The following is a 27,272-nucleotide window of genomic DNA, read 5'->3' on the forward strand; positions in this document are numbered from 1 at the left end:
CAATTTTAGTTACATTTTCAACTGCTTCTTTCTTGTTTACTGTGTGTATGTAGTAGCACATACAAGCCGTGATGCATGTGCAGATGTCAGAGGATGACTGCAAGTTTGACTCTCCTACCATGTCAATCCTGAAGTAATTCAGGTTTCAGGCTTGGGAGCTAGCACCTTTACCTGCTGAGGTGTTTCCCTGGGCAGTATTTTATATATAAATAGGAAATTCAGCCTTTCCTCTGCCATGTTATCTCGGTTTTTTATAGCCCCTGTGATGGCTGCTCTGTGTATCTGTATAATTCTTTGCTTAATGATGCTCCCCAGAGGTTGGCTTCCTTTAAGGTATTCCCAGTGGGGCTTGTGAAGGTGCTTGTGTGCATATTGGAATAGAATTTCCAAGAGTAAAGTCAGCTTAGGTGTACATTCTTACCTTTACCCAGGCATGCATGCCCTGTGTTCCCAGGTCAGGCTGTTCACTGAGACTTTGCTGTGTGCATCTGATGAATGCTTGTTCTATTCCCTCAGCTCACTGGTGACTTGTCACTGGGTGTAGTCTCTGTCAGCTTCTCAGGAACAAGAATAAAGAAAGGATGTGTACAAGAAGTGGAAATCTAAGCTTAATGAAGGATTTGAGATAGTACAAAAATTTCATATCCTGGGAACAGTTCTAATTAACTACATTAAAAAATGTAGGCAGGGAGAGAGGGAGGAAGGGAAGGGAAGAGAGAGAAGGGAGGGAGGGTGGGGTGGGAGAGAGAGAACAGGCATATATACCATGACATAGGGAGAGAACATTGGTTCTCTCCTGCCACCTTGTGGGATCCAGCATGAGGCCTGTGCAGATGTGTCTGCCTGCTGAGCCACCTCCCTGGCCTCATTAAATGTAAAATCAATCCTTTATTCCATGCATTAGTAGAGAATGGACAAGAACCATGGTGTACACACAGGCTAAAGGGCAGCTTTAGGGAGTCAGTTCTCACTTGTCACCCTGTGGGCCTCAGGTATAGGATTCAGGTCATCAGGTTGCGTAGCTTTTGCCTTTACCCAACAAGTCATCCTCAAGGCCCCCAATGTCCCTGTGTCATACTCAAAACTTTTATGTATTTTTTTAAATCCACTGTTATCTGCCTTCCTGCACTGACAACTTTACTGCAGGTAAAGTGTATCATTTCAATCAGGTGCTAAGTGTGGTGGTTTACACCTATAATGACAGAACTCATCGAGCTCAGGCAGGAGGATTGCCCATGAGGTCAGAATGGGCTAGAGAGTTAACTCCAGGCAGTCTGAGCTGCAGAACAAAACCTTGTCTCAAAACAATGATTTTAATCAAAGCGTTGGCAAGACTGAAAAACTGGGATGCTTGTGAACTGTTAGCGGGGTGTAAAACAGTGGAGCCGCCACGGGCGGCAGTGTGGAGGCTCCTAAAAACTGTGAAATAGAATTGTCATGTGACCCTAACCCCACTTCTGGGTGTATACCCAAAAGAACTGAAAGCAGATTTTCTGAGATTTGCATGTCTCAGTTTGTAGCAACACTTCACAGTTGCCAGAGGTGGAGGAGCCTAAATGCTCACATGCAGAGAGATGGATGGAACAACAAAATGGGGTCTATACACAATGGAATATTGCTCAACCTAGAATTGAAATTAAGTTGGATGGATGTGCACCTGTAATCCCAGGACTTGGGAGGTTAAGACAAGAGGGGTCTTAACTTGACAGCCAGCCTGAGCTACATATTGAGACCCTGTCTTATAAAAGTGGAAAAGGAGTGAAAAGAAGAAATGGAGACAAAAACTGGAGGGAGAAAATGAAGCTGTCAGCTTCCATAGCATAGAAGAACCATGAAATCATTTTGCTAAATGAAGTAAGCTAGAGACAAGCAATATGATTTTGTTTACACTATTAATTAAGGCAATCAAATTTAGAATACCTAAACTAGAGTGTCCGCAGTGAAAGGGAAGGGGGTGAAACTAGTTAACAGGTAGACTATCAGACTGACAATATAGAAAATTATGGAGAACTCCTTTGCAATGTGAATTTGTTCCATGTGGTTGAGTTGGACACCTTAACTATGTGGAGTGTGATTTGATGTTGTGTTTAAGGTTTTTTATTTCATTGAATTTTATGTTGTTTGCCTGTATGTATGTCTGTGCATCACCTGAGTGCCCGGTACCCACAGGGGCCAGAAGAGGGTGTCAGAACCCCTGGAACTGGAATTACAGATGGTTGTGAGCCACTGTGGGTAGGTTGGAATTGAACCCGGGTCCACTGGAAGAGCATCCAGTGCTCTTAATCACTGAGCCATCTCTCCAGCCCCTAGAGAAGCTTCTGTTTGCAGTGGGTGCTGGCTAATGAAGGGATTCAGAACCAGTAAAACCACAGAGAATAAGTAACCATCGGGTGCTCAGTCCCAGAGAGAATATTGATACCAGCTCCTTCAAGGCTCAGGAGTCATTACTGATGCAGGAGTAGGAAGAAGTAAGAAACCAGAGGAGAGGAGGCTCCCTGTCTCCTGGACATGACAGCACCTGTCAGCTCGCAGTCTCTATGGTTACCTGCACAACTGTACAAGACTGGGCTCACTGACATACCATCAGGAATGGAGAGAGAGCCCTTCCTTGAGGAGCTATGGACAGTTAATGGTTATAGGAGAGGCCACCCATGCAGAGGCCACACACGCAGGCCTAATTTATCCCAGTAGGTCATATATACAAAAATGGACATGAACGTTGACATTAGGTAGTTCTTCCTCCCAAAAATATGACTCAGACTCAAAATATATTTCCAAATACCTTGACTATATTGCTAGACTCTTCCCTGACTAGATGTAAAATATCCCATTTGTTCTTATCTACATTCTGCCACATGGCTGGTGACCTGTGCTCAAAGGACCATGCATCTCTCTTGTCACATCTTTCCTGGTGAATCTCTCACTTGGCAGTATCCCAGAATTCTTTCTACCTCCTGGAAATCCCACCTAGTTTTTGCCTTCGCTAAAGGCCATTAGATTTATTATTGACAGGTGCCACATCCACACAGACACAAGATGTTCTCTCTACACAAGAAAGCATGAGCTGGGGGAGGGAGCATTGTTAGGAAGAAAGGGTTTCATAGAGAGGAGAGGGATGAGGGGAGCAAAGAGTGGTGACAATGACCTAAACTCATTTACATGTGTATGGAATTGCCAAGGTGGGGAGAAAAGGAGCAAAAGAAAAAAAGAATCCAGCTAACTGTTGGCATATCAATGGGTTGTCTTTTTCTCAAACTGGTATGAGGTAGTTTTAATCTGCTGGCACTTAAAGCCTAATGGCATAAAATATATCTGCAGAAATAATCTCAGTAGTTTTGTTGGTCTCTAAATGCTTGGCAGACACAGTGGACACAGGATGTGTGCTTCAGATGCCACAAGTGTCAGCTGGGACTGGTGAGGATGTAAGGGGAACTCTCCTCCATTGCTGGCAGGACTTGAGAACTTATACAGCCACTGTGGAAATCAATGTGGTGGTTCCTTAGGAAGATGCAAATCAATCAACCTCAAGATGTAGCTATAGCACTCTTGGGCCTATACCCAAAGGACATGTCATCCTACCACAGAGACATGAACTCAGCCAGAAATTGGAAACAACCCACATATCACTCAACAGAAGGATGCATAAAGAAAATGTGGTATATTTACACAATGGAGTATTACTAAGCTGTTAAAAATGTAATTCTCAGGTAAATGAATGGGACTAGAAACATCTGGAGGAGGCATCTCAGAGCCAGACAGACAAATGTGGTATGAGTCTAATCATATGTGAATATTAGCTGAGAAATCAGCGATGACCAAACTATAGTTACGGGTAAATGGGGGGAGCTGAAATGGAAGGACCAAGAGCAGAAGGGAAGGAAAGAAGGGGGTCTGGGAGAGAATATGGGGAAGAGATGGCTAAAATTAAGGGCCACTTGAGAGGCAGCATGGAAACCTAATACAGTAGAAGCTTCCTAAAATACATACACGTTAAGGTGATCTAGAAGAAACCACCAAATAATGAAGGAGACAGAGCCCCAACTGGCCATCTTTTGCCACCAAATGAAGCTTTTAGTACTAGGACTGGCTTACATTTAATTGAGTTGTTGGCCAAAAGGGTCCCATGGTAATCCCCAAACAACCCAGGCTGTTGCCAAGACTATAGGTCATTCTCCACAAATGGATGGCAAGGCCCCATTGCTTAAAACAGCACCCAAACAAACAACTCATCAAACATGGAGAAGTCAAGCTGGTGCCTTCCTAGAGCCTTCACCCACATGTGCTAGCATCTTTGGTACAGGAAGGCATGCTGGATGCTACCAACAGAGAAACGTATACTCCAATCCGGCCACAAACCCAGATCTACACTGGTGTACTATCTGCAAGATACATGAGTGCAATGGTGGCACAAAGTTTGTGGAGTAACCAACCAGTATCTGATTTGACTTGAGGCTCACTCCACAGGGGAACCCATACCTGACACTGCTTGGGTGACTAAGAACCTGAAACCAGATAGACCAGGGACCTGGGGTGAAACTAAATACCACTTACTGTTCTAAACAAGCAAATATGTAGGGCTAAAATGACTCCTCATGACATTTTGCAACCCTCATAAATCAATAACTTGCTCAGCCATCATCAGAAGCTTCCTCCTGCAGCAGGTTTAAACAAATACAGAAATCCACAGTCAGACATTGCTCAGAAAATAAGGGGCCTTGGAATACTTAACCCTAAACTGAATGTCTCTATCAAATCCCTTGCCTTATGGTTCAGGGTACTACGTAGAAGATGCAGAAAGAGCCAGAGGGGATGGAGGATACCAAGAGAACAAAGGCTCTAATTCATCATGATCACAGCACATGTGAACTCTCAGAGACTGAGGCAGCATACACAGGGCCCATGCCGGTCTGCACCAGGTCCTTCCTGTGTATGTTATTGGCTTCTGGTCCAGTGTTTTGTTTTGTTTTATCGATGTAGGGGTTTCTCTATGTAGCCCTGGCTGTCCTGGAACTGGCTCTGTAGACCAGGCTGGCCCCAAACTCACAGAAATTTGATTGCTTTTGCTTCTCAAGTGCGGGGGGGGGGGGGGGGGTTTAAAGGCATGTGCTGCCACCACCTGGCCAGGTCAGTGTTTTTATGGGATTCCTGGATGTGCAAACAAGTTTTTTGTGCCTTCTCTTGGGCTCTTTTCCTTCTGTGTGTTTGTTCTCACCAAATCCAATGTGTTGTTTTTGTTTTATCATTTATTATTATTATTATTATTATTATTATATTATTATTCCTTAGAAGTCTGGTTTTTTTTTTAATGAGATACAGAAAGGGAGTGATCCAGATGGAAGGAAGGTTGGGAGGAATTAAGGGGAGTAGAGGGAGCAGAAACTGTAATCAGAATAAATTATTTTTAAAAAATCTATTTAAATAAAAGGTGGGGACAGAAAGCAAACAACTCAAAATAACTTCAGGAAGTCCCTGAAACTGACCATATTCACTAGGGGCCCCTCTAGATGTGTGTGTACCATATCTCCCCAGGAGAAGTTCATCACACAACAATGCTCCAAGTAGGACATGTGCTTGTTTCTGAAAGCTATCACCTGACATTTTCCCCATTATGGGTCTCACAAACCCCTTTCCAGTACTTGGAAGTGCACTGGTGCACTGGTCCAGCCTAGCTGTATCCCAGTCCCCACACCGATTTCTCTGTTCACTGTCACCAAAGAGCTTTTGGCAGTTTCCAAAAGCCAGTGAGAGCCATAGATAGAGCTATGAAATACTTTTCCAGAAACACTTACGGGACTGATACAGTCTCAAGGAGAAGTTTCTGAGAAACCCAAGCATCATGTAGCCCAGACGAACATTAGAGGCTGTGTGGTAGCAAAGGGTGCTTGCTGTATTGTAAAACCACACTTTCTGCAGTGCCAACCACTTGAAAAGACTTAGTCAACAGTACCGATGCCATAACCAAGTCTGGCTGTGGACTAGACTAGTGAGGTCAGCAGAGCTTTCAAACTGCGTTTTTATTTTCAGTGAATGACAGGTACATACTATAGTGGTGTGGAAACCCAGACTCTATTGGCAGTGTTTGGAAAATACCACCTCCTTCCTGGGTCTTAAGGGCTTTCTCCAGGTTGGTAGGTTTTACTCCCTGGACATTTTTAGAGATTTACTCTCTAGGTTCACAACTGAAAACAACTCACTTTCTCCCAGAACCTATGATAACCAAAATTTCTGGGCAGGGCAGGGGACATTGTGTTTTAGTTGACAAGTAGTATTCCATTATAACCACAAAAAGGATTTTCCCTTCCAGTCAACAGTTGATGGGCATCTGGTGTTTTCAATTAGTGCTATTTCAAATAAAGCAGCTGTGGACATTTTGTATTCAGCTTTTACGTACACTTCCATTTAAACATTTTATTATGTTTTAATTTTTTGAGTGTGAATTGTGTGTGTGTCCATGCATGTGTGGCACAGCGTGTGGAGGTCTGAAGACAACTTTCAGGAATTGCTTTTCCCCTTTCACCATATGGGGTCCAGGGACTGAGCTCAGGTCACTGGGCTTGGGAGCAAGTGCCTTTAAGTGCTGAGCCATCTCGCTGGCCAAATGCTTCCATTTTTCTGTGGACTGTTTGGGTTATTCAATAGACATGTGTCAAATTACTTTTTAAAAGTAGTATCTCTTGTACCAAAGCTGGCCACAACCTCACTGACGCTAAATATGACAATGAACTTCTGGTCCTTCCGCTCCTACTCTGTGAGTACCTGCATGACAGCCATGTACTGACTCCCTTGTAGTGTTGGGGACTGACCCAGAGCCTTGTGTGTACTGGCAAACACTACCAGATGAGCTGCATCCCATGTTGTTATACAGCCCAGGCTGGTCCAGAACACTCCTGTCCTCGAGCCTCTGCCTGGCATGGTGGCATGACAGACTTGCACCTCCAGCAGCAGTTTATGTTGAACTGTCTGTTGTTGAACTGCTTACCCATTTATGCATTTATCCATATGTGCCACAGTAACAAAGAAAAGGAGGCCATGAGTTTGAGAAGGAACAGGGAGGAACAGGCTAGGGGTATAAAGAATGGGTTGCAGAGAGGAACAGGGTAGGGGTATAGAGAAGGGGTTGCAGAGAAGAAGGGGTTGAAGGGAGGAATAGCTGCTACATGTGCAGCTGGAGCTATGGGTCCATCAATGTGAACTCTCTGGATAGTGGTTTAGTCCCTGGGAGCTCTGGTTGGTTGGTATCGTTGCCCTTATGGGGTTGCAAACCCCTTCAACTCTTTCAGTCCTTTCTCTAACTCCTCCATTAAGGACCCCATTCTCAATTCAATGGTTGGCTGTGAGCATCCGCCTCTGTATTTGTCAGGCTCTGGCAGAGCCTCTCAGAAGACAGCTATATCAGGTTCCTGTCAGCATGCACTTCTTGGCATGGGCAATATTGTCTGGGTTTGGTGGCTGTTTATGGGCTGGATTCCCAGGTGGGGATGTCTCTGGATGGCCTTTACTTCTATCTCTGCTCCAAACTTTGTCTCTGTATTTTCTCCTGAGAATATTTTTGTTCTCCCTTCTAAGAAGCACTGAAGCATCCTCACTTTGGTCATCCTTCTTCTTGAGCTTCATGTGGTCTGTGAATTGTATCTTGGGTATTCCAAGCTTTTGGGCTAATATCCACTTTCAGTAGGTACATATCATGGGTGGGGGTTTGTTTGTGTGTGTGTGATTGGGTTACCTTATTCAGGATGATATTTTCTAGTTCCATCCATTTGCCTAAGAATTTCATGTAGTCATTGTTTCTAATAGTTGAGTAGTACTCCATTGTGTAAATGTACCACATTTTCTATGCCCATTTCTCTGTTGAAAGACATCTGGGTTCTTTCCAGCTTCTAACTATTATAAATAAGGCTGCCATGAACATGGTTGAGCATGTGTCCTTGTTGTATGTTGGAGCATCTTTTGGGTATATGCCCAGTGGTATATCTGGGTCCTTGGGTAGTACTATGTCCAATTTTCTGAGGATTGTTTTGTTTTTTCAAGACAGGATTTTTTTGTGTAGCCCTGGCTGTCCTGGAACTCACTCTGTAGACCAGGCTGGTCTTGAACTCACAGAGATCTTCCTGACTTTGCCTCTGCCTGTGCTGCTGGGGTTAAAGGTGTGCACCACTACTGCCCAGCTTGTAAATCTATTTTAGTTTCAAAATATGCTAAGAAAGATAGTAGAAAGGGGATCATGAGAGGGGAAGAAGATACCTTTTTTTTTAAGTTAGTTTATTTATTGACTTATTTAATGTTTATGAGTGCTCTGTCTGCATGTATACCATTCAAGAAGAGGGCATCAAATCCCATTATAGATGATTGTGAACCACCATGTGTTTGCTGGGGATTGAACTCTAGGACCTCTGGAAGAGCGAACAGTGCTCCAAAGAAACCCCCCCCCTTTTTTAAAAACTACTTTTTTCCCCATACAATGTGTTTTGATAATGTTCCTTCTTCTCTCATACGTTGACAAATTTAAGGAGCCACTTTCCAAAGGATTGTCCTGTTTTCTGGTCCCACCAGCAAATGCGCTGCCCTGCGTCTACCACCAGAATGTTCTCAGTGGGTTTTTCTGACATTGTTTTTGTGCTTTTTGATATCACACTGGCCCTCTTTGTGCAGGGCTGTCACTGCGGCCCTTTTAGGCTCTTTTCTTTAGCCTGGGACATTTTCTCAAAATGCGTCTTTTATCTTGTCTTTGGCACTCTCCCGGTAACATCTTTGGACACTTACTTGCCTGGGATTGGCTCACTAACCTTTGTTCTTTCTCTCTAAGTGCCCCTTTCCTCATCGGAGTTTTAGGAGCATTTGATTTCAGTGTCAGACTCTCTTGCTGAAATGTTTTGTTTCCACTTTAGTTTCTACATTCCAACTTCTTTATTTTTTTTTTAAGATTTATTTATTTTTATTTTGGGTACATTGGTGTTTCATCTCCATGTTTGTTTGTGTGAGGATGTCAGATCACTTGGAGCTGGATTAGAGGTAGGTTGGAGCTGCCATGTGGGTGCTGGGATTCAACTCGGGTCCTCTGGAAGAACAGTCAGTGCTTTTAACCTCTGAGTGATCTCTCTAGCCCCAAGATCTTCTTTTAGAGTCTCTCTGTGCCCCTGTGCCTGTTTCTCTCCAACTTTCTTTGGCATTTCTTACAGGTCAGCAATCCTTGCATGTGTGGCTTTCATCTTGGAAAGTGGCTATTAAATGTCTCTCTGGGTTAGGAAACTGTTTTCTTGTGATTGGGCACTGCTAACTGTGATTGGCTGTGGAATTGAGAGAGGGGCAGGACCTGTGGAAATGGCACTGAGTAGGACTCATACCAGAGAGGAGGCTCTAGATACAAGGCAACAGGCAGCGAACACTGGCGGGGCACATGTGCAGGCAGGTAGGGAGCCCCGAGGAGGGTGAACTGGTCACCAGGAGCCTCTCAGGTCTTCCTCTCAGGGTCACATGGAATACTGCCACCAGTGTCAGACAGAGTTTTGGCATGATAAGATCCTTCAGGACGGAAGAGTCCTCTTGCATGCCATAGACAGGTCCGAGTGGAGAGGAAGGAGCCTGGGAAGAAGCCCATCAGCTGGCAGAAGTGGTGGTGTGGATGGAAAGCAAGAGCTTGAAGTGTCAAATTCTGGATTCTAAAGGACTCCCGGGCAGATGCGACCCAAGATGGGATAATGGCTGGCAGATACTTGTCCGAGTGGCTAATGAGGTACTGTTGCCTTTAGCTGGGAGAGAGCAGCTGTGGGAGGAAGTGTCTGTTCTAGAGATGCTGCATTTGAAACGTCTTACTAGACTGCCCAAGGAGAAGTCGAGGAGGTGCCTAGGGCTGAGGATGCAAGTCCCGGGTCTGGAAAGCACACTTGATATAAGCTCTGGGTGACAATGGTGTGCCAGTATAGGCCCCGCCACAGGACCACAGATGCCTCTGTGGTGTGGGAGGCTTGTTGTGGGGAGGCTGCCCACGTGTGGGTTTGGGAGGATAGCAAAGCTCAGTTTAATTTTGCTGTAAACCTAAAAATTGTCCACAAAGTAAACTTGATTTTTTTTTTTTTAAAGATGCTATTCCATGCCCTGAAACTCGGTGGAATAGCAAGGGAATAAATGAGCATGAGCTATGAGCCGGCCCTGAGGAGCAGGCCTGTGGTGCACCATTGCCAGAAGAGGGAGAGGTTACCGTGGGACAGAAAGCCATGGGATGGTGTGCAAGAAGCAACAGGGTAAGAGAGAGGGGCCCATTGTGGACTGCTGAGAGTCAAGTGATGCAGACAGAGGGCTGACTGTGAATCTTTTCACTGGTAGAGATAGGTAATGGACTAGTAAGGGCTGGGAGACCAGGAGGAGAGGGGGGCCAGGAACAGTGAAGGATGCTCTTCACTTGAGGTATGTTGTTGAAAAGGATATGATAAAATTGGGCAAATAGAATAAGACACATTTATTTTAAAAGACATGTTTCCCTATGTAGCCCAGGCTGGCCTCAAACTTACGATTTTCTTGCCTCAGTATCCCCATTGCTAGGATTATAGATGCACACCTCTACGACATTAGGGAGAGTTTAATTTATTATTTGCTTATCTCATTAAAAACTGTAAATGGGAGGACCAGAGAGATGTTGGCTCAGTGGTTAAAAATGTGTACTACTCTCGAAGAGGAGTTCAATTCCCGGTACCCACACTGGGTGGCTTTAGGGAGTTCAGCATCCTTTTCTGATATCTTGGGCACCTACATTCATGTGCACACTCCTATTGGAGGCACACACCTAGCTGGAACTGACACCTTGTGATAGATAACCCAGCTTCCGTCTTCCTCATGCTCCTGCCCCCGGCAACCACCATTCGCTTGGAGGCTGTACAGACGAAGATACCACGGATCCCTTCTGGCATTCGTCTTTCTGTGTCTGGCTTAGTTCACCTAGTACAATGTCCTTCGAGTTCCCCCAGTTTGTCAGAAATAGCAGGATTTCCTTCTTTTCTTCTCGGGACTGTTTTGAATTTGAGATTGGAGAAACATGAGCCTGGCTACAACTGGACAGAATTAATTGGCCTTATTTTTATCTTATGATCTTTTTCTTGAGGTAGGATCTCACTGTAGCCTGGCTTAACCTAGAACTCATTTTAGTCTGGGTTGGCTTCAAACTCTTGGCAACCTTCCTAATTTAACCTCTGTACTTCTGGGATTATAGACTTGAACTAACATGCCCCCCCCCCAATCTGCCTGTTTAGCTGAAATGCTAGCCAGAACCTTCAGCTTTCTCTCCACGGATGCAATGTAGCCTGAGGAGGCTGCTCCCAGTAGCCCTAGGGAGGGTGCTTCCAACACATTCCAACACATTCATTAGCTGAAAATAGCCAAACCAGGTTCAGCTGCTGTCTGGCCTTAAGCTTCCTGATTTGCAACCCGAGATGCTGACCTCCAAGAATCTCTGAGGCCAAGAAGGTATGGTGTGATGTTCAAGAGAGATCAAAGCTGGGAACAGCAGACCCTGTCTGCCTGATACTCCCATGGGAAACCGAGAGTTTTAAGAAAGAAAAACCAATGATGTAAAAATGGCCACCATGAAAAAGAGGACAATGATGGAGCATTAGTAAGTGTAATGATACTATTATGTTACATAATTTCTGTATAACCCGTTAGTTTGAATACTCACTAAAATGAAGTAAAATGTTATTAAAAAAAAAACAGAGTCTTACATATTTGTATCATTAAACCCAAATGGAGCTTTCAGTTAGGCTCCAGTGTTTGATTTCTGGTTCTCTGGTAGAAGTAGATGGATTTTGGTGAGTTCCAGGCCAGTCAGGGATACCTACACAGTGAGACCCTGTCTCAAAAAAAAAAAAAAAAAAAAAAAAGTATAAAAGCTGCAGCTATCTTTCAAAACATTAGTATATAACATAAACATTGGCCTCATCCATTCAAAAGCTCAGGGCTGATTTTACCAACTGAGCTATAAGCTTAGAAAACTTTTATTTCCTCCCTTCCTTCATCCCTCCTTCTCTTCCTCTCTTCCTTCCTTCACTGTATATGTGTTCGCTTGTACATGTGCCACAGCACACATGTGGGACTTTACCAAATGAACTATATTCCCAGCCAGGCTTATCCATCCATCCGTCCATCTGTCCATCCATCCATCCACCTACTGATTTATCTATCTGCTACCTACCTATCTGTTTATTGTGTATGTGCATGGTTAGTGGACAACTTGCAGGAAATCAGTTCTCTTGTTCCACTACTTGGGCCCAGGGGATCCTATTTTTTTCTGTGGAAGTTTTGTTAAACGTCTGCTTGAGCAATACCACACGAGCTTCATTTGGTCTCTTTTTGTAGTTGTTGTAGTTTTCTTTTTTTTTTTTTTTTTTTTTTTTTTTTTTTAGATGAGGTCTCGTATAGTCTAGGCTGACCTCAAACTTAGCACGTGGTCAACAATGACCTTGAATTTCTAACCTCTTGAGTGTCAGGATTAAAAGCATTCACTACACCACCCAGCTTATGAGTTGCTGGGGGTTGGGGGGGGATCCAGGCTTCCTGCGAGCTAAGCACGTGCTCTACCAACTCAGTCACATTTCTGTCTAGCACATGGTCTCTTACAACTGTTAAATAGTCTTTCATAAGAATGTCTTATAGCTTGGTCATCTCCTGAGTGGGCATTTTTATCTACCATAAATAGCACCAAGAAGAGCCCTGAAATGATACATGTAATAATTGCGCTTATTCTTTTTACTTTTTGGCAAAATGACTGGTTGTCAAATTATTTACTGGCTCAATGGACATAAATACTTCAAAGACTCCCATTCACAATGCCAAATAGCATCTTGCCATGTCTGCCTCCTTGAGCAACTGAGTAGCTGTAAGGGCTTGCTCTCCCCTTACATTTTGCAAGAGTTGCTATTAATAATTATACCTTGGGCGCATCACACCATTACTATCATGTCAACTTCCTTTAATGTAAAAAAACAAGTTCAGGACTGAGGTCTAGCCCAGCGGTAGAGGGAGCTTGCCTAGCACTCGCAAGGCTCTGGGTTACATCCCCAGCGCCACACATAAGCAAAGCCAACACTCCCCAAAACCTTTCCGACTGTGTGTAGGCTGAGGCTTTCTATTTACAGAAGCAGCTTGCAGTGGGAGTGCAAGTAGTCTAGATTCCAGTGATTTCTTTGTGCGCCTACATGTGCCAGGCACCATGCCAGGTGCTTTTTGTGTTTATTACGGCTGCAACCACACCTTCAGAATGGTAGGTGGTATCCTGTCCCCACTAGGCTGTGATATGGGAGGATCAGTACTGGTCAGTTTACACCGTCAAGACCGGTACCAGGTCACTTGACTTAGAGCCTAGCATTGATCCATTTGTGTTTTCAACCCTACCTCAAAGGGTTTTACATACACATGTAAACACACGTGTTACATATTATATATGATTATGTATCTATGTCATACCAGCTCTCTCTCTCTTTCTCTCTCTCTCTCTCTCTCTCTCTCTCTCTCTCTCGACTAAATTTCATGTAGCACAGGCTGGAGATCAAACCCACAGGTTGGTATTTGCCTGGCAACTGAACTACATCACCAGCCAAACTTACCAAAGTTTTACTACATCTATTTATTTCGATTTTTCCCCTTGCGTATGGATGTTTTACTTGCACAAATGTATGTACACCACATGCATGCTTATTAGATCCTCTGGAACTGGGGCTACAGGTGGTTGTGAATAACGATGTGACTCCTGAGAATTGAATCCAGGTCCTCTGCAAGTGCAACAAGTGTTCTAATCACTGACACACCTCTCCAGTCCCCACATTGTATAAGTGTATATGAGTATACATTTTGTCTGGGTGTAGTGGTGCATGCCTGTAATCCCAGCACTAAGAAGGCAGAGACAGGTGGATCTCTGTAAATTTCAGGGCTAGCCTGGTCTGAGTAGTGAGTTCTTAAGAGCCAGGCAGGACTGCATAGAGAGACCTTGTTTCAACAAACAAGATGAAACCTGAATGCACATTCCATGGTGTGAATGTGGAAGTTGGAGGACAATTTGCAGGAGTTGGTTCTCTCTTCCCACCTGTGGGTTCTGGTACCTACTGAGCTATCTCACCCATCCTCACCAGAGTTTTTAAACTCCTGGGTAGAATAAGCCGACTGACCCACAAAACTCAATTCTCTGAAATTCCAGCCTCCAGGAAGAACTCCAGGGCCACTGCTACTTGTCTGCTGTGAGAGGTGGCCCTTGATCCAAATGTAAAGCTAGCAGCAGGGAGGAATGGGGCCTAATCTATTTGCCTTTTTGGCTAATCAGCTGCTATCATTTCTTTTAAAGGTGTGAACCAGAGAAGTAGCCACCAGGAGTGACTTGGAGGAGTGATCCTTGGAGGGTGTGTGCCTTTCCTTGGGATAGAGACTTCCAGAACGTACCTGTGTGAAAAGTGAGCTCTACTTTGACAGTTTGAGGTGGTTTCCTCCCTCCCTCCAACTTGTTTGATTTTGTTTTGAGACAGGGTGTCATTGTGTAGCCCTGACTATTCTAGAACTCTCTATGCAGATCACTCTGGCCTCAGACTCCCAGAGATCCACCAGCCTCTGCCTCCACCTCAGTGCTGGGCTCAAAGGTGTCTCTCACCACAGACCTTTTCCTTTAATTCTGGGGCTTCTGCACACACCGTGCGAATGCTGGCTCTTGGATCTTTGGACATTATGCATAAGAATGTTTTATCTGCATGTATGTATGTGTACCCATTGTATGTCTGGTGCTTGTGGAACTCAGAGGAGGACATCAGATCCCCTGGAACTGGAGTGGTAGCAGGCTGTGAGGTGCCATGTAGGTGCTAGGAATCAGGTGCTCTGCATGACCAAGGGCTCTTAACCACTGAACCATCTCTCCAGCCCCGAGTACCAATTTCATGAGTCAAACAAAAAAAGAAAATTAAACTGTTTACTCGTTCTTAACCCTGGTCTTTTGACAAGCTCACAGGACAGAGAAAGGGATCTAAAGCTGTTAACCTTCCCCATTATTTCCCATTGTCTAAGAGGCTCGGAGCTCTCGGTGCAGCCTCAGAGCATACCGCTGGCCACACCAGGCTTGCCGAGGGCATGCACGGTGGGAGGACCCGACTGCTAATGCTGGGTTTAGCTGCCTGCGTCTAACTTCTGCTCCATTGTGCTAGAGTCTCCTCCTTTCCTGTGTTAGCTTCGGTGTATTTGTGATCAGCCTCTGGGGACGCTTTCAATGGAGGTGGGCAGGGAAAATTCTGTTACTGGTCTCAGAATGCAGTGATCTCATTGGGATGGTTCGACTCTCCCTTCTCTCTCTCCTTCCTCCCTTCGTTCTGCTCCCTCCCTCCCTCCCTCCCTCCCTCCCTCCCTCCGTCTCTCCCCCCTCCCTTCCTCCTTTCCTTCCTTTTGACTCCTTCCCTCCTTCCCTTTCTGATTCTATGTAGCCCTGGCGGTCCTAGACATTGCTATGTATACCAGGGTGTCCTCTAACTCAAAGAAGCTTCCTGCTTCTGCCTCCGAGTGCGGGGGTTGCTGGGATTAAAGGAGTGCACCATTACGCCCATGTTGGTTTGGGCTCAGCTTTACCAGAGCCTATGACCCAAGAGCGATTTCAATGACCAGGAAGCTTGTCCCGGGAGTGGGCCAATAGCAGCTGGAAACATTCAGAAAGCCCCGCTTGGAAGCCAGGCTCTCTGGTGGAGCTCACCTGCAAGCCGCAGCTGAAGACCTCTGCAGCCTTCAGGGGACGGCACATCCTCTTTGGAAAGCACAAATGGCCGTGTTTGGAAATGATGGAGTGGGAAAGGGTAGGGAGAGAGATATGGAGAATAACCACAGAGGGCCGGAGCTGAGGTGGCGTTGGGACTGCAGGGTGGACAAAAAGGGAGGAAAATAGAGCAAAATGGGAAGCTCAGAATAGAAGATATAAAGGAAAGTGCCAACTAGTGAAAATCCTGCGAAAGAACGCGCGCGGGGGTTTGGGGGGGCGACTGGGGAATGGTTTAGAAAAATAGCAATTAGCACAGCTAAAAATAAAGACCAATTTCGAGACAAAGCCAGACCCACAAGGAGAAAAATAAAACTCGCCAGAAAGACAATTCCTTGCAAACCAAATGCTCAAGAAAATGGGGCTAGCGACACCCCCCTCTTGGGCTGTTTGGTAAAAAGAAATGGGAAACTAGATAAGCGTGGAGCGCGGCGCTAAGCAGGTGACAGGCACCAGGAGAGGAGCGTTGAGCCCGGCTCTGGGATCTACAGGATTCCGGTAGTTGAGCGCAAAGGTCCTCCCGAGACTGCACCCAAGTGTTGTCCAAGTTAAAAAATGTGCCGGCGCGCTCCGATCCACTCTGGAACCGCAGAGGCTCCGGCAGCTTTCTCCGAGGTCTGTCCCGGAGCATTGAAGCCCCGGCACAGGCGTGGCGTGGGCCAGAGTGGGCGCCCACTCGCGGTGGCTTGGCTCGGGACTCTGGTGACGCCTCCCGGGCTTTCGCGGCGTGAGCAGGCCGCGCGCCCACGGAATCGGGTAGACCCGGGGGCGATCTGGGAGGTGACTTGGGCCTGGCAGGGACACCGAAGGCTGTATGTCTCCAGGCGGCGAGGGGAGGGACCGGGATGTGCGCGGGAGCTGAGGGTCACCCGGGGCCACCGCGCCCTGCCCTGCGCGGGTAACTGGGGGCTGGACCCAGTGCCCACGAGCGCGGGTGGGCAGGGAGAGGGGAGCGCGGCGGGGAGGAGGCGGCGGGCGGGGCCTGGAGGGGCGGCGTCGCGCGGACTCCTCCTCCTCCTTGCCCTCTTTGGGCTGAGCCGCCGCGCTGCCCGGCTGCTCTGTCCTCTGGACGCCCGCGGCGATGTTCACCCGCGCCGTGAGCCGACTGAGCAGGAAGCGGCCGCCGTCTGGTAAGCGGCTGCCGGCACTGGGGCGCGGGAAGGACCGGGTCGCGGGGTCCCTTGGCGCGGCTCGCCTTGCCGCCCGGACAGCAGCCGCGCTCCTCCCCGCTCGCTCTGTCCCAGCCGCGGCGGGAGCGCAGAGCCGGGGAGCCGCCCGGGGAGGAAGTTGGGCTTGAAGCGGGAGTCAAAGCAGCTTTCTAGAGAAGGTATGGGAGCCACGGGAGACACGTTAACAGCCCCACACTCCGAGGCAGCGTGGGAAGCCAGGCTCCCCTCCTGTGTGCAGCCTCCTCCTCGGGCGGAATGGGAAGGATGCTCCGCCGGACCTCTGCATCCCCGGAGTGGCCGGGCCCCGGGGCGCCAAAAAAGTGGAGTCTCAAGGTGGCTGCACACCAGGGCGGGGGAGGAACTTGTGTGACCCGGCGGGGGAGTCACTTTGTTTTTTCCCCTGGACCTGCCCGACCCACAGTTTGGGGCAACTTGGCAAGACAAAGGACCCACGGTGCAGAAATGGTGATTTGAATCCTGTCATCCTTTTTGTTCTTAATAACACCTACTCTTTGATGGCTTATGTTGTGGCCAGGAGCTGTGTTGACACCTTCTATGCTTTCTCTTGTCTTCACCCTTAGAGCAGCCGCGTCGGAGGGGTGGGGCTCTAAAGCCAGGGTGTTGGGTAACCTGCTCTACTCTTAGCTAGCTGATGGATCTTTTAAATGTAGGTTTGTTTGCTTGACTCTGGGTTGGGGGGGTTCGGGGGGGTTTCAAAGGCTTGTTTTCCTGTCGCCCGGAGATTCACTACGTGTTAGCTGGTTTCCTCTTTTCACGTAAATATCAAACGCGGTTAAAAGACTGCCATCAGACATAGACCCAATTCCACTGCCTCCACTCGCCAGCTGTGCAACTTCTTTGTGAGTAGGGATGCGCAAAGTGTGGCTTTAAGTGCTTAATTGGAGCCTCCCCTCCACCCATCAACCTCATGCAAATCATTTCATTAAATATTTAAGACAACCCCACTAAAGTCAGTCAGATTCCATAGAGTTATTGTCAAGAGTTTGCACCACTGTCTTAATATGCGTTGAAATGCTCCATTAGTGTTACCCGAGTGGTCACATTCCCTTGTGACGTTGATGGCTGACACGGAGTGGTGGTCAGATTCTAGGCACCGGAGTTAAACTCCAACCTTGACTCTGCCACTCCGCCACCCTGAATAATGAATGTCCTTGGACCTTTCTGTGCCGCAGAGCTGTGCTGGTGCTGGCTCGGTGTAGCTTGCAAGAACCAATTGCTAAATGTTCAGGGCATCTGGGAACTGGTTGCTAAGCCATAGGTGGACTGAAATGAACTGTGTTGGGACATATCAACATATGTCAGACATCAAGGCTTGATGAACAGTGGATTTCAGAAAGCTGTGGACTTAACTACATACTTAATTTTTAATTTAGATTACATTTACGTTTGTGTGTGTGTCTTCATGTGTGTGTGCGTGTGTGTGTGTGTGTGTCCGTGTGTGTGTGCTTGTGTTTGTGTGTTCGTGTGTGTCTTCATGTGTGTGTGTGTGTGTGTGTGAGAGAGAGAGAGAGAGAGAGAGAGAGAGAGAGATAGAGAGAGAGAGAGAGAGAGAGAGAGAGGGAGAGGGAGGGAGGGAGGGAGGGAGGGAGAAAGAGAGCGCTACAGCTTTCATGTGGAGGTTAGAGGATGACTTATGGAAATCAGTTCCCTTCTACAGATAGGTCCCAGTAATCAAACTCAAGCCATCAGGCTTGATGTAAGCATCCTGCCCAGTGAACCGTATTACTGGCCGTTAACTACAGATTTTAATTCTGATAAATATATGCTCACATTACTCATAGTAGCATAAGCAGTTAAACATGAGAAGCCCCAAGTGCAATGCTGGATACATGATAAAAGGTGTAGGCTTATTAGCTTTCTTTTTCTTATTATGTAGAGGAGCTATGTCAAGCCCTGCATAGGTTGCTTGCTGCTTAGAATTGTATTTGGCCTGAATATAATACAAATAGAACCACTGAATCATGACCGATACCTGGATTTAGGATGCTTTTGCATATGGCCAGATTGCAAATCCCAAACTGAAGTTTGCAGCTTCACAATTGGTGGTACCGTGTATCTGTTCAGGGCAACAGACTAACCAGTGATAGAAAAGCCAGGGGTTAAACATCAGGGCTTGGTGTTAGATGTTTGTATGGCAAGAGCCCAGTTTCCTTGGAATCTGTGGACACAAGCCCCTGCCAGTTTGGTCCCTATCCTTACCACCCAGCATCAAGAAAAGAAGCAGAAAGGAGGGAGGGTGAAGGCTCCTTACAGAGATGCTGTGCAGCAGGTAAGCCATCCGCAGGACGGTTATGGATTTGGGGGAGGGTAATTTTCATGATTTTCTATTGTGGTGTTAGGGGTGTGCCCAAGGCCTTGCACAAGTAGTCAACTGGCCTGCCCCAGAGTGACACCCCCACCTGACCTTCACTTTAAAAGAGGTTTTCCAGAATATCCAACGGAAGCCCCACCAAAGCTGGAATCACCTCTGTAAGAGCCTGGGCTCGGGGTTGCCTGCAAGCCTGTCTCCCCCAGAGCATTTTATGTGAGGCAGAAAGAGCTGAATCTCATCAAAGATGGTATCTATAAGCTGAGACCTGGAAGCTCTGCCTGTTTCTAAGGCTCATAGTCGGAGGCCATTGTTGGAGGCTCTATGTTCTGCCTATCAGGTAGGGGAAGCAGGGGCTTGATGAAAGTCAGACTCCAGTTCAATCTTGGGGAACCACAGAGCTCAGGAAGAGTCACAGCATCAGTTTTAGCAAGTACCCCAGTGATTTTTTTAGACTGGTGTGTGAGGAACCCTCAGAGGACCCTGGCCTCTACCCACAACCCACACTACTAGTAACTGGCAAGATCCTACCTCAGAACCAAAGTAAAAGCCACACCCCTACAGCCAGACCGGGTGGTCTGTCAGAGAGAAGTAAGTCCTCTTTACATTATCCTATTAAACCTTGGCAATGCTTTCAGAGTTATTGCTGGGCTTATGTTTTTTTTTTTTTTTTTTTTTTTTTTTTTTTTTTTTTGTCTGTACAGAAATTTAACAAATTTGTTCTTAACAGTTTTACAGTGGAGTGTCTTGGCAGTTGGGGAAACTTTCCTCTGTAGAAACTCATGGGCTGGGCCTGGGGGTTAGAAGAGAGCAAGGCTAGCCTTCCAAGTGTGGAAAGGCTAGGATGAGATGGCCTTTTTGTACAGATGACATTAGCTCTGTCTGCTTGGGTCCCACCACGAGCAGCCTGTAGACAACCTGGGTAAGCAGAAGGTGAGATGTGGCTTCAGTTGCCGTCACTTGTCAATATTTTGTCTTTCACTTTCTTAGATGCCCAGGCAGGGTCTGGGCTGCCCATTTCCAAAGCTTTCACTGGGAAACCAGGCGCTTCCCTCCCTGAGCTGAGTCCCCTAATGCTGACTTCTGAGGACTTGTTTAGATGGTACTGAATTTATTGTGGTCGCTTCTGCTTCCCCCAGATAGCTGTCCACTGCAGCAGCCCTGCGGGCGACAATGAGAGAAGCCGGGCCTCCGGCAGGCAGGAGCAGCAGCCCCTTGATAAGAACTGTCAGGAGGCGTCCACTACGAGAAACAGTTCCTGCAGACTTTCAGGGACAAATTTCTCTTTGGACCTGGCTCCCATTTCTTGAGGGTCATGCCGAGTGCTCAGGCTTGCCTTACTGCCTCTCCACCTGACTCCCCCTTCGTCTCAACCCAGTTTCCTGCCCCCCCTTACTCTGCCTGCGAGTTATTGGGTATTCCTGTCTCCTTGAGGGTGTCCTTCTAGGCCTGACTGGTCCTCTGCACCTGACAGTAGTTTGTCTCAGAAGTTGGGGTCCCTAGGAATGGGGGCTATTCCACAGATATTCGTCTCTAAAGAAGCAGACAAGATTAAGCTGTTTTGGATCCTCCTCTGGAGCCACCTGAATGCACATCTACTCAGCCACCTTGACAAATAGTTAAGGAGTAATACGGAGGTGACAGCTTCTCCTCTGTCTTCCTCTATCGTCTGGTCGTTTTCCCCCCCTTAATTCACTGTAAACCCGTGACTAGAACCTTTCATTTCTGGAATCTTATAGTGTCATTCCCAGCTTCCTCAGCCAGCTGACAGAGTCCGGTTTCCTTCACTGCGTTGCTTGTCTCCATTCATTTCCTTGTGCTTGTTGGGTTGCCATACATTCTCGGTGATTGTCACCTGTTCTCAGTGGCTCCCTAGTTTTCTTTCAGCACCTCTTGATCAGGTGCTAACCTTAGCTCATTCCTCAGAAAGTGTTGATTATTATAAACTATATTCTGGAGTACCAGATGTGAGGTTGACCCTCGAGGAACACATTGCTTTTGTTCTTAAGAAATGCCTAGGATGGATTGTGGAGAGAGAGCACGGTTGGCAAAGGGCTGTTTATTCAACATAAGACCTGGGCTGAATATCCAAAACCCTGAAGGTGGTGCCTGCTTGTAATCCCGGGGAAGTGGAGACTCATGGCCAGTGAGTTCAGCTTATTTAACACTCCCAGGCTGGCGAGAGACTCCATCAAAAGAAGGTGGGCAGTGCCTGAGAAGAGATACCCAGGTCTGTACAGGCACTTGCACACATACATCAGCACACACAGGGACACACACACTAAGAAATCTGTGGGCTGGGGCTGGAGTTGTAGCTTTCTGAAGAGAATGCTTATTTAGCCGGCCCGACTCTCCGAATTCAGTCCCCAGGACAGCATAGAATTGGCTGTGGTGGGTTTTAGCACCAGAGAGGTAGGAGGGATCAGAAATTCAGGATCATCCTTGGCTACGTAGCAAGCCGAGGCCAATCAGAGCACACACACACACCAACACTCATATCCAAAACAAAGACAAAAGAAAACACATACAACAACAACACCCCCCAAAGAAACCCTACTGTGTACAACAACAAAAGCAAGCAAGCAAGCTAGAAAATAAATGTATGGCTTTATTCATGAATGATAGTGACTCGGGAGGCTGTACTTCAAGACCAGTCAGAGCTACATAGGAAGTTCTTGCCTTAAAACTGCCTTCCCCTAACACACAAAGAAAGCATGACTGATCCTGACAAACTGCGTTTACAGGATTTGGAATCAGCCCAGGACCTATGTGCGTTGGGTAAGTGCTCTACCACTGAGCCACACCCCTAGCCCAGGAGTCCCTTATCTTGAATGGGGGAAAGGTATTTTATGCATATGTCAAGACTCGTTCTTGGAGACAAGTAAAGGAACTTGGGCCATTGTCATTTTTCTGTGTCTTGGGGGCCATTATTGTTTTTCTGGGCCCCTGGCTGCCTAGAAAGTGGGGATTCTTGGGAGGGTACGAACGAACGACAGTCTGGCATTCTTGTTTCCTTCCCTCCAGTCAAAGCTGGAAACTGGCCACCTGGTGTTTAGTGCACCCAAAAGAGGATGTTGAGGATAGTTTTCTGTTTAGACCCAAGAGCGTCAGGGAACCCTGAGCCCCTGTTGTTCTACAAATTGGCTCTGAGAAGGCAGCGGTACTCTGGCCTGCTGGATCTTCCTGGTGGACCGGAGCATGGAACGTAAGGACCATCCCCCTTCAGAACACACTCTCAGCTCAGTTGGGGGGGGGCGAGCGGAACAGGGCCTAGGGAGGAGGGTGTTGTGCCGAGACAGCATGTGACTTCTGAAGGGCTGCTGGGCACACTTGCCTTGTTGAGTCCTGAGCTCTATGGTCAAAGTGTCACAGTGTACCTTCAAGGCTGTGCCACCCTCTCTGGCCTGCTTTCCTGTTCTTGTCTTATGTGCCATTTCTTAGTAGGACTGTTTTAAAATTTTAAATCGTCATCTTTTTTTTTTTTTTTTTTTTTTTTTGCTAATTGTAATGAATTTCTATGACCTCATTTGGGGCCTTGCGTGCCTGATAGGTCATTTTCAGGGGCTAGATACTAGTGATAAATATGTAAAGTATTATTTAGATACAGAATTTCCATGACCCAGTTTCTGTGGAGACAAGTAGATCACCAGTTAAAACAAACAGATTCTCGGATTCTATATTGGGATGTAACTTTGAAAAAACATGTATCATGCTTGATGTGGTATAGGTGATATGAACTTTCTGAATAAGTTTTGTGGGTATAGCTTTCCCCTAAACTACATGCAGAGGAGAATATAGTTTGCTTTTCTCCCTCGTTCCTTTTCCCATTTCTTTCTTTCTAATTTTATGGGCCAGGGTCTTATAGAGCTCACAGTGGTCTCAGGACTCTGCTATGTAGCAGAGGCTAGCCTAATCCTCCTACCTCTTACCCCTTTAAGTACTGAATTCCAGATGAGAGCCAGTACACCGGGCTCGAAGGAGATGGCTTGAAAGGAAGGTGGGGTGTTCTGTCTAACTGCTTTGGAATTTGGGGCTAACATCTCTGCCTTTTCCTGCATGTGAATGTCTCCTTTGTCTCCGTCAGTGTGCTAGAGATTTATGGGCACTTAGAGCAGAGTCTGTGAGAATGTATGTTGCTATTGAGGAAGTTGCATGTTGAGAGCTTATTAAAATATTATTTGGATTGGGGAAATGGTCTACTACACAGGGTCCTTACACGGCTCTCCCTACAGAGTCATAGCAGAAATCTAAGCTGTAAGCGTTCAGGTCTGATGAGTGCCCCAGATGCCTTTTGAGTATGGATTTCTAGGGAATTCCTGTCTGGACAAAGTCTCGATTAGCTGTGACATCATAGCTAATATAAATAATGTATTACGAAATGGATCGCAAGCAACAGGCTCCAGCCATCTGTAGGGCAATGCTGCATGCATCTTTGAAGACAGGCTTTTACCGAAGTCAGAAGCCACACAGAACAGCATAGATGGAAATGAAACTGTCTGCACATTCTGTATGCTAGATGCTCCCAGCTTAGTCTTACAGGACTCCTACCCGACTTCCCCAGTACGGAATTTACCCCAAGTTTCTGTCTTTACACACACAGTAACAATGTAATTGTTATTGGTCAGGCTCATGTTCCTTGACCCACCCCCTCCCCACCCCTTCTCTCCCTCTATTCAGGATCTTACCACATAACTCTGGCTGAACTCTCTGTATAGGCTAGGCTGGTTTCGGATTCAGAGATGTGCCTGCCTCTGCCCTGCAGATGCTGGGACCAAAGGTGTGCACAGCCACGCCCTGCTGTTGTTAGCCTCTTCAAAGCTGCTCCCTTCTGGCCTCTCAATGTAAAGATGAGCAGAAATCAAAATTAAACAGCAATGAAACCTTGTGAGAAAGAACAGGTTCCCTGGTGCCAGACCACCGACCTTCCGACCCAGACTTCCCTTCTTTGCCTGTCTCCCATCTTTGCATCCTCACCTGGAACACTGGGACATTATAAATGTCGCACAAGAGGGCTTTCAACCCACAGGAAAGTGTGGCACACAACCTCACACCTAGAGAACGAATCGTAAGTAGTTTTATCATCAGCTAAAGATAAATGCACTGAAAAATTAGGCCCAGACATGCAAAAAGAAATTTTGAAGAGGGAGAAGTCAAAAGGAAAAGAAAGCAAAGCAAGATGAAGCAGGAAACAGCCAAGCAACGACAGAACCTCCTTTCCTTTGACATAACATTTTAGAGTTGAAATAAAAACGCAAAATATAAACAGACAAAATTGAGACAAACTAATATCACTCCAAATTGCTTCTTATAGCCTGAGAAATCTTAAAGCTGCTAGAAAACCATGTTTAGTGTATTTTCCCCACCTGGGCATTTTAAGCCTGCTTTCTTGCCTATTCACCAAAAATGGAAACTGCCGATGGAAGTGGATGAACAGGCTGGGGAGCTGGCTCAGGCAGTGCAGTGCTTGTCCTGACTGTGAGAGGGCCTGAGTCCGACACCCAGGCCAGGGTGGAAGGAGCCAGTTTACATTGTGATTGTAACCCCAGTGCTAGGGACACCAGGAGGATCCTGGGGCTTACAGCCAGCCAGCCTGGCAGAGCCAGCCAGTCTGGGTAAAAGTGAGAAACTCAGATAAAAGCCAGGTGGAGAATGGCTGAGAAGGACCCTGGGAATTGACCTCTGGCCTATACACGCACACATGTACACACACACACATGTATTCATGCACAAGCATGAGAAAATATCTAGATTTGGGAGACTCTTGGATAAGGTTTGGGCAGCTGTGGAATCTTGGTGTTCCTTTTTTTAAAAAATGTTTTTATTGTCATTATTAATACTAATAATTTTGAGAGGGTCTCCCCATATAGCCCTGGCTGGTCAGGAGCTCCCCATATGTATTGGCCTGGCCTTGAACTCTTGGGATCCTCCTGATACTGCCTCCATGTATGGGATTAGAGATGTGTGCCACCATATTTTAACGTTTAGAAGTAAGCTATTGATACAATTTATTCTTTCAGGGTTGGAGAGATGGTTCAGTGGTTAAGAGCACTGACTACTTTTCCAGAGATCCTGAGTTCAAATCCTAGCAACCACATGGTGGCTCACAACCACCTTTAATGAGATCTGATGCCCTCTTCTGGTGTGTCTGAAGACAGCTACAGTGCACTTCTATATAGTAAATAAATCTTTTAAAAAATTACTCTTTCTCTTGTATGTTACTAGGTAAAATATCATGTTTAAAATGAAACGAGATGGCATAGGATCCCTTAGTCTATATAAAAAAATAGATTAAGTTTTCTGAGTAGGGGACACTGAGTTACAGGTATGTTCTGAATTCAGGTGACTCCTAGGGAGATGATGCCTTGCTGTGACCTAGGTGAGGTCACTGTGTCTCAAAGCTCCTGTGTTGAAATGTAGTTTCCACTGTGAGGTATTAGGAATGTAGAAGAAACATTTTTTATTTTAGATATATTGTTTAGAGTTGGGGGCCTTTGGGAGTTGAATCAATGAGCCAAAACAAACCTCCTGTTTTATAAAGTATCCTGCCTCAGGTATGTTGTTACAGAAATTTAAAAAAAAAGACAAAATATAGATGTCATTATTGTGAATTGTGTTTGTAGATGTTGCTCCAGGAAGATCTGTTTGTTGTAAGAACAACAACAAAAATCTTAATTTTCAGAATGAAGGAGGAGAGACGAGAGGGAGGAGGAAGTGGCAGACAGGAACTCAGCGGTAGAGCAGTTGCCTAGCATGTGCAGGGTCCTGAAGTCAGTCCCCAGTACTGAAAAACAAACAACAAAAACCCTTAGTCAGTCTGAAGTCTTGGAAAAGGTCCAAACCAATATCTAAGGAAAGAGAAAACACATGACAGGAGCCGGCAGAAGAATCCTGTGGGAAAGTTACAGTGGCAGAAATGGCCAAAAGGGAAGGCTTTGGTTAGGACTGAAGTTCAAAAGCCGGCTCAGCAACTAGGAGTGCATACTGGTCCCTGGAGACTGGAGTTTGGTTCTCAGCTAGCTGGTCCAGCAGCTCACATCCACCTGGAAACTCAGCTCTGATGATGCCCTCTTCTGGCCTCCTCAGACTCTGCACTCATTAGCACATACACCCACCTTACACACACACACACACACACACACACACACACAGAGACACACACAGAGACACACACACAGACACACATGCACACACAGACACACACACAGAGACACACACAGAGACACACATGCACACACAGACACAGAGAGAGAGAGAGACACACACACAGAGACACACACACAGACACACATGCACACACAGACACACACACACAGAGACACACATGCACACACAGACACACACACAGACACACACACAGAGACACACAGAAACACACACGCACACACAGACACACACACACACAGAGACACACACAGAGACACACACATGCACACACAGACACACACACACACAGACACACACACACAGAGACACACATGCACACACAGACACACACACAGAGACACACATGCACACACAGACACACACACAGAGACACACACAGAGACACACATGCACACACAGACACAGAGAGAGAGAGAGACACACACACACAGAGACACACACACAGACACACATGCACACACAGACACACACACACAGAGACACACATGCACACACAGACACACACACAGACACACACACAGAGACACACAGAAACACACGCACACACAGACACACACACACACAGAGACACACACAGAGACACACACATGCACACACAGACACACACACACACACAGACACACACACACAGAGACACACATGCACACACAGACACACACACAGAGACACACATGCACACACAGACACACACACAGAGACACACACACAGACACACACAGACACACACACAGAGACACACACAGACACACACACAGACACACACACAGACACAGACACACACACAGAGACACACACACACACACACACACAGACAGACACACACACACACACACACATACTCGTAGTAAAA

General features: G+C 46.5%; 1 protein-coding gene across 1 annotated transcript in view; it reads left to right on the forward strand.

The window, feature by feature from the left end:
* Nucleotides 1-16,786: 16,786 nt before the first annotated feature.
* The window catches only part of RGS10 (regulator of G protein signaling 10), a 39,774-nt gene continuing 29,288 nt past the window's right edge, over nt 16,787-27,272 (forward strand). Inside the window, exon 1 of the mRNA XM_080913193.1 lies at nt 16,787-16,890. Coding sequence (XP_080769319.1) covers nt 16,842-16,890 — 49 coding nt within the window. The 5' untranslated portion in view covers nt 16,787-16,841. The remainder of the gene's footprint in view (nt 16,891-27,272) is intronic.

This window comes from Micromys minutus (assembly GCF_963924665.1).
Source record: "Micromys minutus genome assembly, chromosome: 2".
NCBI classification, from domain to species: Eukaryota; Metazoa; Chordata; class Mammalia; order Rodentia; family Muridae; genus Micromys; species Micromys minutus.